At 40.0% G+C, this 13,826-nt stretch overlaps 1 protein-coding gene across 2 annotated transcripts in view; it reads right to left on the bottom strand.

Moving 5' to 3' along the window:
* Positions 1 to 3,353: 3,353 nt before the first annotated feature.
* The window catches only part of WNK3 (WNK lysine deficient protein kinase 3), a 176,505-nt gene continuing 166,032 nt past the window's right edge, over positions 3,354 to 13,826 (bottom strand). For both annotated transcript variants that reach the window (XM_064364323.1, XM_064364322.1), the window contains 2 exons: positions 8,367 to 8,569; positions 3,354 to 4,136 (listed from right to left, as the gene is read on the bottom strand). In XM_064364323.1, coding sequence (XP_064220393.1) covers positions 3,807 to 4,136; positions 8,367 to 8,569 — 533 coding nt within the window. In that variant the 3' untranslated portion in view covers positions 3,354 to 3,806. The remainder of the gene's footprint in view (positions 4,137 to 8,366; positions 8,570 to 13,826) is intronic.

Genomic DNA, 13,826 nt, shown 5'->3' with positions numbered 1-13,826 from the left:
AACGAGGTAGTTAAACAAAATTAATTGGACTAGAATTAAATCTGCGGTTCTAAAATGATACATCTCATGAAACTGTACACAACACTCCACACTCAATCCAAAAATCACAGCAGAAAAGTGCCTTTTAAACTTTCACAGATAATTTTGCTGTCAAACCATTAGAATCATGCTTGATATAAAACTGGCAAGGAAGGGATGAAAAACAGAATGAATATTTGTTATATTACAGCAAATTACCTTAAATAGAGATTCAAGACTGCTACAAATATACATAGGGTTATTTTCATTAGATTTACACCAATACTGGCTTCATACTTTTACGATGTTACACCCAACTTCACAGACATAGCAGCAGGTACTTCATGATGAAATGCTCACATTGCCACATATGGAGATACAGTACTATTCATCGGACTTGCACTTTGAGAAGTAAACATGGTGGCAGGACATACAGACTATCCTCCAAATAAACTCTACAAGCAGGATGGTTAGTACAACCATTTTCTCCTCTACAAGAAGGAAAATGAAAAGGACAGGTTTGTGTGTTTTTTGGAAAGGAAGGCCCTTTTTATATAGTAGGCTCTTTGTTAAGTAAGAAGGGAATTTCTGAGCTTTACCTCAAGTTAATTATTTCTGGGGAGGAAAAGTACCTCAGGCAAGGATGAAAATAGCACTATTACATGATTTAGCAAAATTATGAAGTAATGCAAAACCCCTGGATAGAAAACTAGCCAGTATTTACAGTCAAAGTGACTATAATCTGAACCAAACATGTAAGTCGTGGGAAAAAATAATTTCAATAAAACCCCACAGTGATGAGAATAACATTGTTTTCTCCATTTCTGCACAAGCTCACTTTTTTTCTGTATTTTTAAATGTACACACGTTACATATACGTAACGTATACATATATGATAACCCAGTTACTGCAGTCAGCATGGAGACAGCAGTACACTATTCACCATCTTCAAACTTTAGAAGACTACTTTTCTTTCCAGCAAAAACCTGAAAAGATTGTAAATATTACAAGGCACTGCAAGAGTCTGCAGGCAAACAAGAATGATGAATTATATGTGGAATAGAGGTGGTGGTGGCCAAAGGCCGAACGTATGATGTAGAGTAGTCATTAATACATGTAATTGTACATGCCAGCCATGGAGCTTTTTTCATCCTGGGGTACACTGTTTACAATGATTGTGACTAGAGAAGAAGGGGTCCTAGAATCTGTAGAATTTTCACTTTATAGGTTGTATGTCTCAGTGTAACTACACAAAGCCAACTTTTATAACGACACACAAGTAGTTTTAAAGAATTATGAATTTTAGGAGCATTGTTTTTATATTTATGGAAAACAGTGCAATGCAAGCATTTGCATTACACTAATGTCCTAAAATCACTTTAAATTGCAAACCAATACTGTACAAGAAATTTGAAGAATCGGTATGTAACATTTGGACTCATACAAAACAGAGCATGTTCTATGAAAAGAAAGTGGATTTTATCAACAGCAGTTCTCAAAATGCTGCCCTAGATGCCTCAAATTATAGTGACAGAATCTTCGTGATAAGGGATGTGATCCTCAGGCAAGCAACATAAGACACTTTTTTTTTTGGAAAGGAGGTACTGAATGTCACAAAGTAGACTGTGCAAAAAAAAAAAAAAAAGTACACCCATTAAGTTTTCCTCATTACTTGGCAAGCCCATGTGGTACAACTGTTAGAATGTGGAGGAAAATCTGTTAACAGTAACGTCGGGTAACAGTGTGGAATGTTTACTAGCAGACAGAACTCCTAATTAGGTAAATGTGTATTGGAAGTGACCTTGAAGTCTTCAGAGTGGAAGGTAAGTAGTTTGAACATGAATACTTAGTTGGTAAATACCATTTCAATAATTCTATTTGGGTTTCACAGACTGAGCACTAGGTAACCCTGTGACTAGCCTTTAAGATTATTATAGTTAACCTTCTTAAAAACCAAAGGTGTATATTTTGACATTGCCTCCCCTCCTCCTAAAACTGGATAAAACCCAGTAAAGTGCAACTTGACAGTGATCTCTCTCAGATTCTAAAGAGGCTGCCAAACTCATTTAAGATCTAAAATCATCTAAGATACCATAGATACTAAAAGAAATTATAACAACTAAAAATGGTAATTAAAAAAAGAGCTAAGGACAACTTAAATAGTCTCCTTCTAGGGTCTACTATCGCACTGCAGAACAGTGTATACCCTACGTCTCTTAAAACCCTGTAAAGCCAGTGTTTCATGTGTAAGTCTCAAAACCTACTGTGTCAAGTAAATTTCACTTCAGGAGAATGGATTGAGGTGTAAGTTTAATCCCCTTTGTTAGGAATACAAGGATTCCCCCCAAATGAGATTTATCGTATCAGCTGCAATATATGCCTTGCAAAAGAATGCAAGCCAAACCAATGCCTCTCAGATGCTCCAAACCAATGTAGTATGCATGTGAGAAACAAGGAGATAGCTGCTTTGAATTATTATTGAAATCCTTAAAAGAGCAGCAGTATCTGCAGAATCAAGGAACTGTTACAGTTCTGTTTTTTTCCCTTTCCCTCTGCCTCACCCAAAACAAGGCTTCATCCTACTGCTGTGATGATGGGAAATCACATTAAAAAGGGCTCATGTTCTGTATTGGTTGACAAAATTATTCTAATTTTTTGGGAGGCCGAGGCAGGTGGATTACAAGGTTAGGAGTTCAAGACCAGCCTGGCCAACAGAGTGAAACCCCATCTCTATTAAAAATAGAAAAATTAGCCGGGCATGGTGGCGGGCGCCTAGTCCCAGCTACTCAGGAGGCTGAGGCAGGAGAATCGCTTGAACCCAGGAAGCAGAGGTTGCAGCAGTGAGCCGAGATCACGCCACTGCACTCCAGCCTGGGTGACAGAGATTCCATCTCAAAAAAAAAAATGTTCTAGTTTTATACACCAAAACGTTTCCTGCAGCAAGTTACCCTGCCTTCTGTGAAAGGTAAACCTAAGACAAACATGTGAAGATCCCATAAGACTCTGGCTGACGGAAGGTCTCGGTTCATCCACATTTGGGGAGAATCAATCTAAATAATTTTCAAACTTTTTTTTTTTTTTTGAGCGGAGTTTTGCTCTTGTTACCCAGGCTGGAGTGCAATGGCGCGATCTCGGCTCACCGCAACCTCTGCCTCCTGGGTTCAAGCAATTCTCCTGCCTCAGCCTCCCGAGTACCTGGGACTACAGGTGTGCGCCACCATGCCCAGCTAATTTTTGTATTTTTTAGTAGAGATGGGGTTTCACCTTGTTGACCAGGATGGTCTCGATCTCTTGACCTCATGATCCACCCGCCTCGGCCTCCCAAAATGCTGCGATTATAGGCGTGAGCCACCGCGCCCGGCCTATATTTAAACATTTTTAAAGAAAAGTATCCAGCTGCAGATAGCAGCAGTTAAAAAAAAAAGAGGGCTGGGGTGGGGGTGGGGGGGCTTCTCAATAATTCAAGGAAAGTATCCTGGAAATGGTAATGCTCAAGCTGAGCTTATTAAAGCATTCTGAACAGTATTTAAAAAAAAATCAAGTATCAAAGAGGATAGAATTTGAAGTGAAAAAACTTTTCTGTGTGCAGTGTTCTATGTGCAAACTGCACATTTCTGCAGAATGATGAGCTGTATCAAATATCACACTGAAACAAAAAATATATAGTCTAAAGTAAACTCAGATGAGAGAAAATATGACAGAACCCAAGAGGAACAAAGTTTAATACCTTAGGTGTCCTGAAAACAATTCAGACGAAACCTCCCTTTTCTTCATCATCTACTGTGATTCATTTAGGCCCAGGATGGATTGTGGCATGATTCTGCACTGATGAAGTTGGAAATGGCTGCATATTCATCCCTGGGTGGAATGGTCCCCCAGATTGGGTGGGAATTACTATAGACGGTTGTGTTGTTCCTGAAATTCCTACCCACTGGACTGGATACGCCGTACCCCCCACAGCATTATACTGACAAACATGGGGCATTCCGTATGATGATAGTGGCCCAGGAAATGAAGGGAGTGACAGTCCTTGTGGCAAGGAAGTTGGGACAGCTCCACGGATTTGGGACAGAGAAGAAATCCATGTTGGTGTGTAGCCCATAGTAGATGGAGTATTCTAACAGAAACAAAAATAAAAACAAAAGATCAGTTTATTTGGTATATGCTTTTATCAATCTATATATTCCTTCCTATTGCTGCTGCACAAATAAGTATTTCTTCCTATCTTTTTGGTTTACTAATCCTATTATTACTATCAGTGACTACCATTTTTGGAGTACCTTTCTGTATGCTAACCATAATTATGTACTTTAATTAATGGCATCTTCAGAACTGCCCTGCCTTACCTTTTCATAAAGTTATTTCTATGCATATATACATAGAAAGGTACTTGACATGATGTTTATCTAAAGTTAATGAAAATTATTTCTGGGTGGTGCGATTTGAAGGTGGTATTTTGAAATTTGTACTTTTCTGCACTGATTAAATTATATGATGAACATTACTAGTTTATAGATAATAACCTGATTTTTTAAAAAAGACAAATTGGAGAGGTTATACATTTTCTCTTCGATATTTCAAAGGCATCTCAGAAACAAATGCCTAAAAACCAAATGTGTGATCTTCCCCTACCAAAGCACACTGTCTGCTCACATTCCCCATCTCAGTGGTTGGTACACTAGAATAGTATTATCCAGTTATGCGAGCCAGAAACCTAGCCTTCATACTTCCCCTTCACCATACGTCCATTCCATCATCAAATCTTGTCCATTTTATCTCTTAAGCATTTTTTGGAATCTGTTCACTTCTCTTCAACTCAACTTCTCCCATCTTCGAGACCAGTTAAGAGTTACCATGACTGACTTTTTTTTTTTTTTTTTTGAGACGGAATCTTGCTCTGTCGCCCAGGCTGGAGTGCAGTGGCGTGATCTCGGCTCACTGCAACCTCCGCTGCCTGGGTTGAAGTGATTCTCCTGCCTCAGCCTCCTGAGTAGCTGGGATTACAGGCATGCGCCACCATGCCTGGCTAATTTTTGTATTTTTACTAGCGACGGCGTTTCACCATGTTGGCCAGGATAGTCTTGAACTCCTGATCTTATGATTCACCCGCCTCAACCTCCCAAAGTGCTGGGATACAGGCATGAGCCACTGCATCTGGCCTACCATGACTAACTCTTAACCGGTCTGCCAACATCTACCCTTACCTCCGATAAATAATCCTTTTCTCTTGCTTGAGTCAGAGTCGTTTTTTCAAAAAACAAGTCTGATCATCATGTCAACCCTAGGGCTTAAATGGCTTTTTATCTTTCTTAAAATACAGATGAAATTCCTTATCGTTACCACTTTTTTTTTTTTTTTTGAGACGGAGTTTCGCTCTTGTTACCCAGGCTGGAGTGCAATGCCGCGATCTCGGCTCACCGCAACCTCCGCCTCCTGGGTTCAGGCAATTCTCCTGCCTCAGCCTCCTGAGTAGCTGGGATTACAGGCACGCGCCACCGTGCCCAGCTAATTTTTTGTATTTTTAGTAGAGACGGGGTTTCACCATGTTGACTAGGATGGTCTCGATCTCTTGACCTCGTGATCCACCCTCCTCGGCCTCCTAAAGTGCTGGGATTACAGGCTTGAGCCACCGCGCCCGGCCCATTACCACTTTTAAGACCCCATCTATCTTAGATCCATTGCGCACTAACTCCTCCTTGCTCTCTTCACTTCATCCAGACTGGCCTACTTGCAATCCCTGCATGCTCCTTTCCTCATACAGGGCTTTTGCATATGCTGTCCTTTCCGCATGGAATCATTATTCCCTCCTCTTCACCTAGCTAACACCTACTCATCCTTCAGAGCTCTGCTTAATCATCACTTTCTCAGTGAAGCTCTCCTTGACTTTCCTTTACTAGGTCAAATTTCCCTTATTGTAACCTGTATCTTTCTTTTGTAGTTCTTATTCCAGTTGCAATTTTATATTTGTATGTGCAATTCTGTTATGTCTGTCTCAGCAGAGCGTAAATTCCATGAGCATAGGGACCATACTTGTTTTTACTCACCAAACCCATGTCTAGCAGAGGGCTTGGTACATAACTATTAAGCAAACAAGTATTTCTAAGTAAGGATACAGAACAGTAAAACGCAAGAGCATTAATGAGATGGGCTCTCCACACAACAGATAAAACCAACTGAACCTACAAATACAAAACTAGTTACCATATATAGGGTACCTACTATGTAACACGTGTTGTCTCATTTAATCCTCACAGAAATCCTGTAAGGCAGGTATTCTGCTTGAAAGACATGAAAACTAAGGCACAGAGAGATCAAATGACTTGTTTAAAGTCACACAACTAGTAAGTGACTGAGCTGACATCAGAACCCAAGTCTGTTAAATGACCTTCACTACTTTTATTCAAACACCATTTTCTATTCACCCTTCCTCCAAACATCGTCCATTATACTCCAATAAACCGCCCTCCAACTAGAGTCAACAAAAGCCTCCATTCACACAGTACTCAGAGGTTCTCTCACTGGCAGTACAAATGCATTTATATCTTGAAATTTGCCTCTAAAGGCTTCCAATTTTTACAATGGTGATGCTATCTGTGTATAAATCGGTGCCACGAGTAAGGTAAATACAGAGTTCCCAAGGAGATACACTGCTCACTAGTTTGGGAAATTGAGAATTTTGAACATTTTTATTCAATATTCACAATAAATGCATTATTTCTTTAATAAACTATATGACTATATATACATACATACATGTACACAAATGTAACACACAGAGATAAATCTCTTTCAATTATGACAGTTAAAATTCTAAGCCCTGATTCACATTTTAATAGGTTTACTGATTTTGAAACAAAATGTCACTTCCTTTAAAAATACAAAAACACAGAAATGCACAAAGTAAAATAAGGCTCAAATTCCACCATCCAGCATATTTTTCATGGATTTCATATTTCTCTATGCATATCTAATGTATATACTTTTGCATAAATTATATTATACTATGTATGCTGTTCTATAAGCCTGACTTCCTCCTACTCCAGAATTCACTGTAGGCATCTTTCTTCTTTTCATTGCATGTACACCTGACTAAGGCCACATGCAATAACTAGGCATCTTGTCTTTAAAACATCTTTTATAATATTATAGCTTAAAGAGCTTTATAATTCTTTTTCATAATGAACAAATAACTTATTAGATCTAAGAATACTGACATGAAACATAGGAAAGCTTTTCCTTAAAATCCAAACTCTTGCAACACAGGAATGAATTAACCTTCATTCCAGATGCTTTCTTCTTTGATATTTGCTGGATTAAAAAAAAAATAGAACAGTCTAGCCAGGTGCGATGGCTTATGCCTGTAATCCCAACACTTTGGGAGGCCAAGGTAGGTGGATCACGAGGTCAGGAGATTTAGACCATCCTGGCCAACACGGTGAAACTCCGTCTCTACTAAAATACAAAAAAAAAAAAAAATTGGCTGGGCGTGGTGGTGCACACCTGTAGTTCCAGCTACTTGGGAGGCTGAGTCAGGGGAATCGCTTGAACCTGGGAGGTGGAGGTTGCAGTGAGCTGAAATCGTGCCACTGCACTCCAGCCTGGAGGACAGAGCGAGACTCTGTCAACAACAGCAACAACAACAACAAAAAAAACAGTCTAAAACGAGGGTCAGCAAACTACGGCCCACCACCTCTTTTTGTGAAAAAAAGTTTTTTTTTTTTTTTTTTTTTAGACAGAGTCTCTCTCTGTCACTCAGGCTGGAGTGCAGTGGCACGATCTCAGCTTACTGTAAACTCCGCCTCCTGGGTTCAAGCAATTCTCTGCCTCAGCCTCCAGAGTAGCTGGGATTACAGGCGCCTGCCACCACGCCCAGCTAATTTTTGTATTTTTAGTAGAGATGGAGTTTCACCATCTTGGCCAGGCTGGTCTTCAACTCTTGACCTCATGATCTACCTGCCTCGGCCGCCCAAAGTGTTGGGATTACAAGTGTGAGCCACCGCGCCCGGCCATGAATAAAGTTTTAATGGAACAAAGCCATGTCCTTTTGGTTACATATTCTCTATGGCTGCTTTTGCACTCTAACGAAGTTGTGTAACAGAGTAGTTTTAACAGTATAGCTTGAAAAGCCTAAAATATTAACTAATTGGCTCCTTCCCCTCAGAAGTTTACTGATTCATGGTCTAAAGATAATCTGCTCAAAGATATAATGAATCTAAACAAGGATCAAAGTTTCTATGTTATCAAGTCATACCACTCTCTCACAGTAACCATAACTATAGACGTAAGCGCATCAATTTTTATGGTTTTAGTTCTCATAAATAAAGTGAATCAGGTATAAACAACTTACTTCATGTACTTTGTTCCAATTTTCTGTCTCTAATTTGTGTTGATTTTGTTTAAGTTGGTTTAAACTTGGCTTAATAAGAGAATTTCCTACTGCTTCCTTTTTCCAGTCATCCACCAGCTTGTGTAAGTCGTCTGTGAACATCCCTTTTTTACTGGCTGGGGACTGTTGGCATGATGCTGTATTACTCTCCACACACACTGGATCTACGAGAATCAAAACAAAAAACAAACAAACAAAAAAACAAGGAAACCATGAAAAGGAATTAAAACTCATAATCAGATAACTCTTCTTTGGCCAACAATGCAGTTAACAGAACCACACATGGAGTGTACATCAGGGTGACCAGACACTCTACTTTATCTGAGACATCCTGGTTTAAAGCTGTTGTCCTGGAGTAATTGCTAACAATACTCTCTTTCACTCTCAAAAGTTTCCTCTTGTTTGAACAGCAAATTATATGGTTATCCTAGGTATAAATCAAGTGTAATAAATAGTATCTCAAAAAAATTAGTTTAAACTCTAATCTTTTCATCAGCTTCCTCAGATAGATACTTAGAAGAGTTAAAAAAGAATCAAAGAATGTTAAAAATGGAAAAAAGGTCTAGCGCAAGCCACTTTTATAATGGGAAAACAAGGCCCAGAAAAAGTAAATTGACATGCCCAAGTTCTTGTAACTAGTTACCTGCAGAGACAGGCCTGGAACTCTAAAGCCTAGACAAAGACACTCTATCTTTTCAACATACCATATTGACTTTCAAGAAGCTTCAGATAACTAGAATCTCATTTTATTTTTTTACTGATATTTCTGTTGATGATTTAAAAAGATGAATGTGTATCTAGAATAGCAGAAATGAGGACACAGATGGTTTGATGAGCCTCCTGAGTTGTGGAGCATAAGATGTTCAAATAGCCAGGCACGGTGGTTCACGCCTGTAATACCAGCACTTTGGGAGGCCAAGGTGAGCGGATCACCTGAGGTCAGGAGTTCGAGACCAGCCTGACTAACATGGAGAAACCCCGTCTCTACTAAAAATAAACTGGCCAGGCATGATGGCGCATGCTTGTAATCCCAGCTATTCAGGAGGCTGAGGCAGGAGAATTGCTTGAACCCAAGAGGTGGAGGTTTCGATGAGCTGAGATCGTGCCATTAACCTCCAGCCTGGGCAACAAGGGTGAAACTCTGTCTCCAAAAAAAAAAAATGATGTTCAAATAAATGAAAGAAATCAATTATAGAGAACTCCATAGGTATACTTTTCTAATCTGAACATCACACTAAATCTTTACATAATAATTTAGTACTATTATTCATGCTTACGATATTATTCTCACAGAAAACATTAATGGAATTCCAATTCCTCTAACTGAATTAGAAGCCAAAAACTTACAGAATAGGTTGAAAATTAACTTTAGGAAATACACTTGTGAAATTTTTTTGTTTTGTTTTGTTTTTTGGAGACGGAGTTTCACTCTTGTTACCCAGGCTGGAGTGCAATGGCGTGATCTCGGCTCACCGCAACCTCCGCCTCCTGGGTTCAGGCAATTCTCCTGCCTCAGCCTCCTGAGTAGCTGGGATTACAGGCACGCGCCACTATGCCCAGCTAATTTTTTGTATTTTTAGTAGAGACGGGGTTTCACCATGTTGACTAGGATGGTCTCGATCTCTTGACCTCGTGATCCACCCGCCTGTGAAAGTTAAGCACAGTAACAGTTCCAGGGATTTAACAAGCATGTAAAAATGTCTTATACATTTGTTATAGTACTTTTTTTTCTTGTTTTGAGGAGTCTGTCACTCTTGTCCGGGCTGGAGTGTAATGGCATGATCCGGCTCACTGCAACCTCCACCTCCAGGGTTCACGTGACTTTCCTGCCTCAGCCTCCTGAAGAGCTGGGATTACAGGCGCACACCACCACACCAGAATAATTTTTTGTATTTTTAGTAGAGATGCGGTTTCACTATGTTGGCCAGACTGGTCTCGAACTCCTGACCTCGTGATCCGCCTGCCTCGGCCTCCCAAAGTGCTGAGATTGTAGGCATGAGCCACTGCGCCTGGCTGGTACTTTTTTTAATCATGAAAAAAATAAAATGCAAGAGTTAATGCAAGAAGCCTCCATATTAACACTTTTTGAAACTTATAACAGGCCTGTGATATAAGCAAGTATCATTCTGTTTTATAGACAGTGAAACTGGGACCCAGAAGATCAACAACTGGAGTTATATGCTGGGGCTAGAACCCAGATATCCTACTGTCAGGTCAGCAGGCTTTCCATTGTACTCCATCATACATGTTGACTGCCGAGGTGGGTGGATCACCTGAGGTCAGGAGTTCACGACCATCCTGGTCAATATGATGAAACTTGTCGCTACTAAAAATACAAAAATTAGCTGGGCGTGGTGGTGGGCACCTGTAATCCCAGCTACTCAAGAGGTTGAAGCAGGAGAATCACATGAACCCAGGAGGCGGATGTTGCAGTGTGCCGAGATCACGCCATTGCGCTGCAGCCTGGGCAACAGAGCAAGACTCCGTCTCAAAAAATAATAATAAAAATAAAATAAATGCCAACTGATATAATAAAGTAGGAAATGGAAGAAGATACTACTTTATAAAGGGGAACATGACAATCTCAATATGCATAGTCTGTGAGTTTCTATGAACACTACACTACTGAAAGTTTAGATTCAAAGGTGATTAAATATTTGTGTTCATTTGTTTTGAGACAGAGCCTCACTTTGTCACCCAAGCTGGAGTGCAGTGGCACGACCTTGGCTGACTGCAACCTCCACCTCCTGGGTTCAAGCGATTCTCATACCTCAGCCTCCTGAGTAGCTGGAATCACAGGCGTGCGCCACCACGCCTGGTTAATTTTGGTATTTTTGGTAGAGACAGGGTTTCACCATGTTAGCCAGGCTGGTCTCGGACTTCTGACCTAAAGTGATCTGCCCGCCTCAGCCTCCCAAAGTGCTGGGATTACAGGTATGAGGCACTGCGCCTGGCCTTAAATATTAAATGGAAACATAGCAGTGTTATATAAGAGGAGTTTAATGAATTAATAAGAACATTCCGATATATGAGTTTTATAACAACATTTACTAATTTGGGGCAAACATGATATATCAAAATGACATACTAACTTGTTGGGATCCCAATGTTTCTAAGACATAAAATCCTGAGACACACAAGTCAGCCTATCCATCTTCTCTTAGGAATATGTTTGTGCCCAATCCCTTCACCTTCTAAAACATTTGTTGCAGAGAGGTTAGGTCTAAATGTCATTAATTTAAGAACATTTCTGGGGCTGGCACGGTGGCTCACGCCTGTAATCCAATCATTTTGGGAGGCTCAGGTGGGCGGATCACCGGAGGTCAGGAGTTTGAGAGTAGCTTGGCCAACACGGTGAAACCCCATCTCTACTAAAAATACAAAATTAGCCAGGTGTGGCGGCAGGTACCAGTAATCTTAGCTACTCGGGAGGCTGAGGCAGGAGAATTGCTTGAACCTGGGCGGTGGAGGCTGCACTGAGCCGAGATTGTGCTACTGCACACCAGCCTGGGAGACAGTGAGATTTCATCTCAAAAAACAAAACCAACCAAGCAACCAAATGAACAAACATTTCTGGGTGAGAGAGAGAAAAAGATGAGAAAAGAAAAAAGAACATTTCTCCACTAAGGGAAATACAATGTTAGGACTCTTCTTGTGTATAGCTCTGGTCTAGCAAGTTATCTTAAATACACACACACACACACACACACACAAACACAGAATTATCAAGAACAATGTGCCATATGAAAAGGAAAAAAATGCTATTTGAATGTTATTCAGTGCCTATGCTTTACATAAGGTGGGATCATTTACTTATTGATTTCACTTAAAAGTTATTCATATCATAATATAAAAGACCGCTTAATTCAAAGCTCACAAACCAGAAAGTACCCGATCAAAGCACATTAAAATAAGTACTATGCAAATGTGGTTTATGATAAGTAGTAATAACACAGTAACTTCAAAGGTACTCTTTAATATTCATTTCTTATTGATGAAATGAATAAAACCAGAGTTCAGTCCTTGATGTTCTTTTTTGTTCTTTCTCCCAAGGTGATGCCTATATTCAGACAGTTTCAGTGATCACTCCACTGCATTATTTCTCTCTTATCCTGTACCTTGACTTCTCTCTTCAATCACAATCTCACAACCAACTCCCAAATGTATTTTTCTACTTGGATATTAATAAATTATTCAATTCAGGCCAGGCACAGTGACTGACACCTGTAATCCTAGCACTTTAGGAGGGTGACACAGGAGGACTGCTTGAGGTCAAGAGTTCAAAACCAGCCTGGGCAACATAGGAAGATCCCATCTCAAAAAAAATTTGCTGGGCATGGTGGCACACACCAGTAGTCCCAGCAACTTGGGAGGTTAAGGCAGAAGGATTGCTTGAGCCCAGGAGTGCAAGGTTACACTGAACTATGACCACACTACTGCACTCCAACCTGGGCAACAGTGAGACCCTGTCTGTAAAAAACTACAATCAAAAAATAAATAAATCATTCAATTCAATATACCTGGGGTCAAACCTATCACTGCTTAAATGTCATACTTCCAAGATATCGCATTTTTTCCCAAACCACTCAAACTCAGATCCTTTGGATCTCCCCACCAATACACACATATCCAGTCCATCACCACATCATGAAATTCCTCCTATACAATGTCTCTTGTGTACTTTCATTTCTACCATTTTATAAGTTCTCAATTATCTCATACATAGACTACTATGATTGCAATGATCTAAATGGACTCACTCCTTGGCTCTAGCCAATATATTCTTCACACTATCTCCAGATTAATATGAGTGGAGGCCAGGAGCGGTGGCTCATGCCTGTAATCCCAGCATTTTCAGAGGCCGCCTGGCCAACATGGTGAAACACCGTCTGTACTAAAAATACAAAAATTAGCCGGGCATGGTGGTGCATGCCTGTAATCCCAGCTACTTGGGAGGCTGAGGCAGGAAAATCACTTGAACTTGGGAGATGGAGGCTGCAGCGAGCTAAGATCGTGCCACTGAACTCCAGCCTGGGTGACAGAGCGAGACCATGTCTCAAAAGAATAAATAAATAAATAATTCTGATTTAAAAAAAAAAAAAAGCTTCAACAGTTCTTTACCGCTAACAACACCATGGTTCCCACTTGTTTAGGTGGCAAAGACCTGGGAGATCATGGTTGTCTTTGCAGAACAAGTACATTATTTTATTTGTTATCCTTAAACTAACATTTATCACTTATTAAGTTTAAATATATAATTGTATTTTAGATCAGATATATTATCTCACACTAAACACTAGCATAGACATGCTGTGTCAGCATGTATATTTTTTTAAAGTATAGAAGGAGAAGTTTCTACTGTAAACCCTCCATTCCACCCAACTATTTGAAAGTTATGTCTTTCTCACAAATCTCGCATTT

Source organism: Aotus nancymaae, unplaced genomic scaffold (genome assembly GCF_030222135.1).
Source record: "Aotus nancymaae isolate 86718 unplaced genomic scaffold, 86718_ANA_hifiasm-v0.15.2.pri h1tg000058l, whole genome shotgun sequence".
NCBI classification, from domain to species: Eukaryota; Metazoa; Chordata; class Mammalia; order Primates; family Aotidae; genus Aotus; species Aotus nancymaae.
This window is presented reverse-complemented; position numbering and strand designations above follow the sequence as displayed.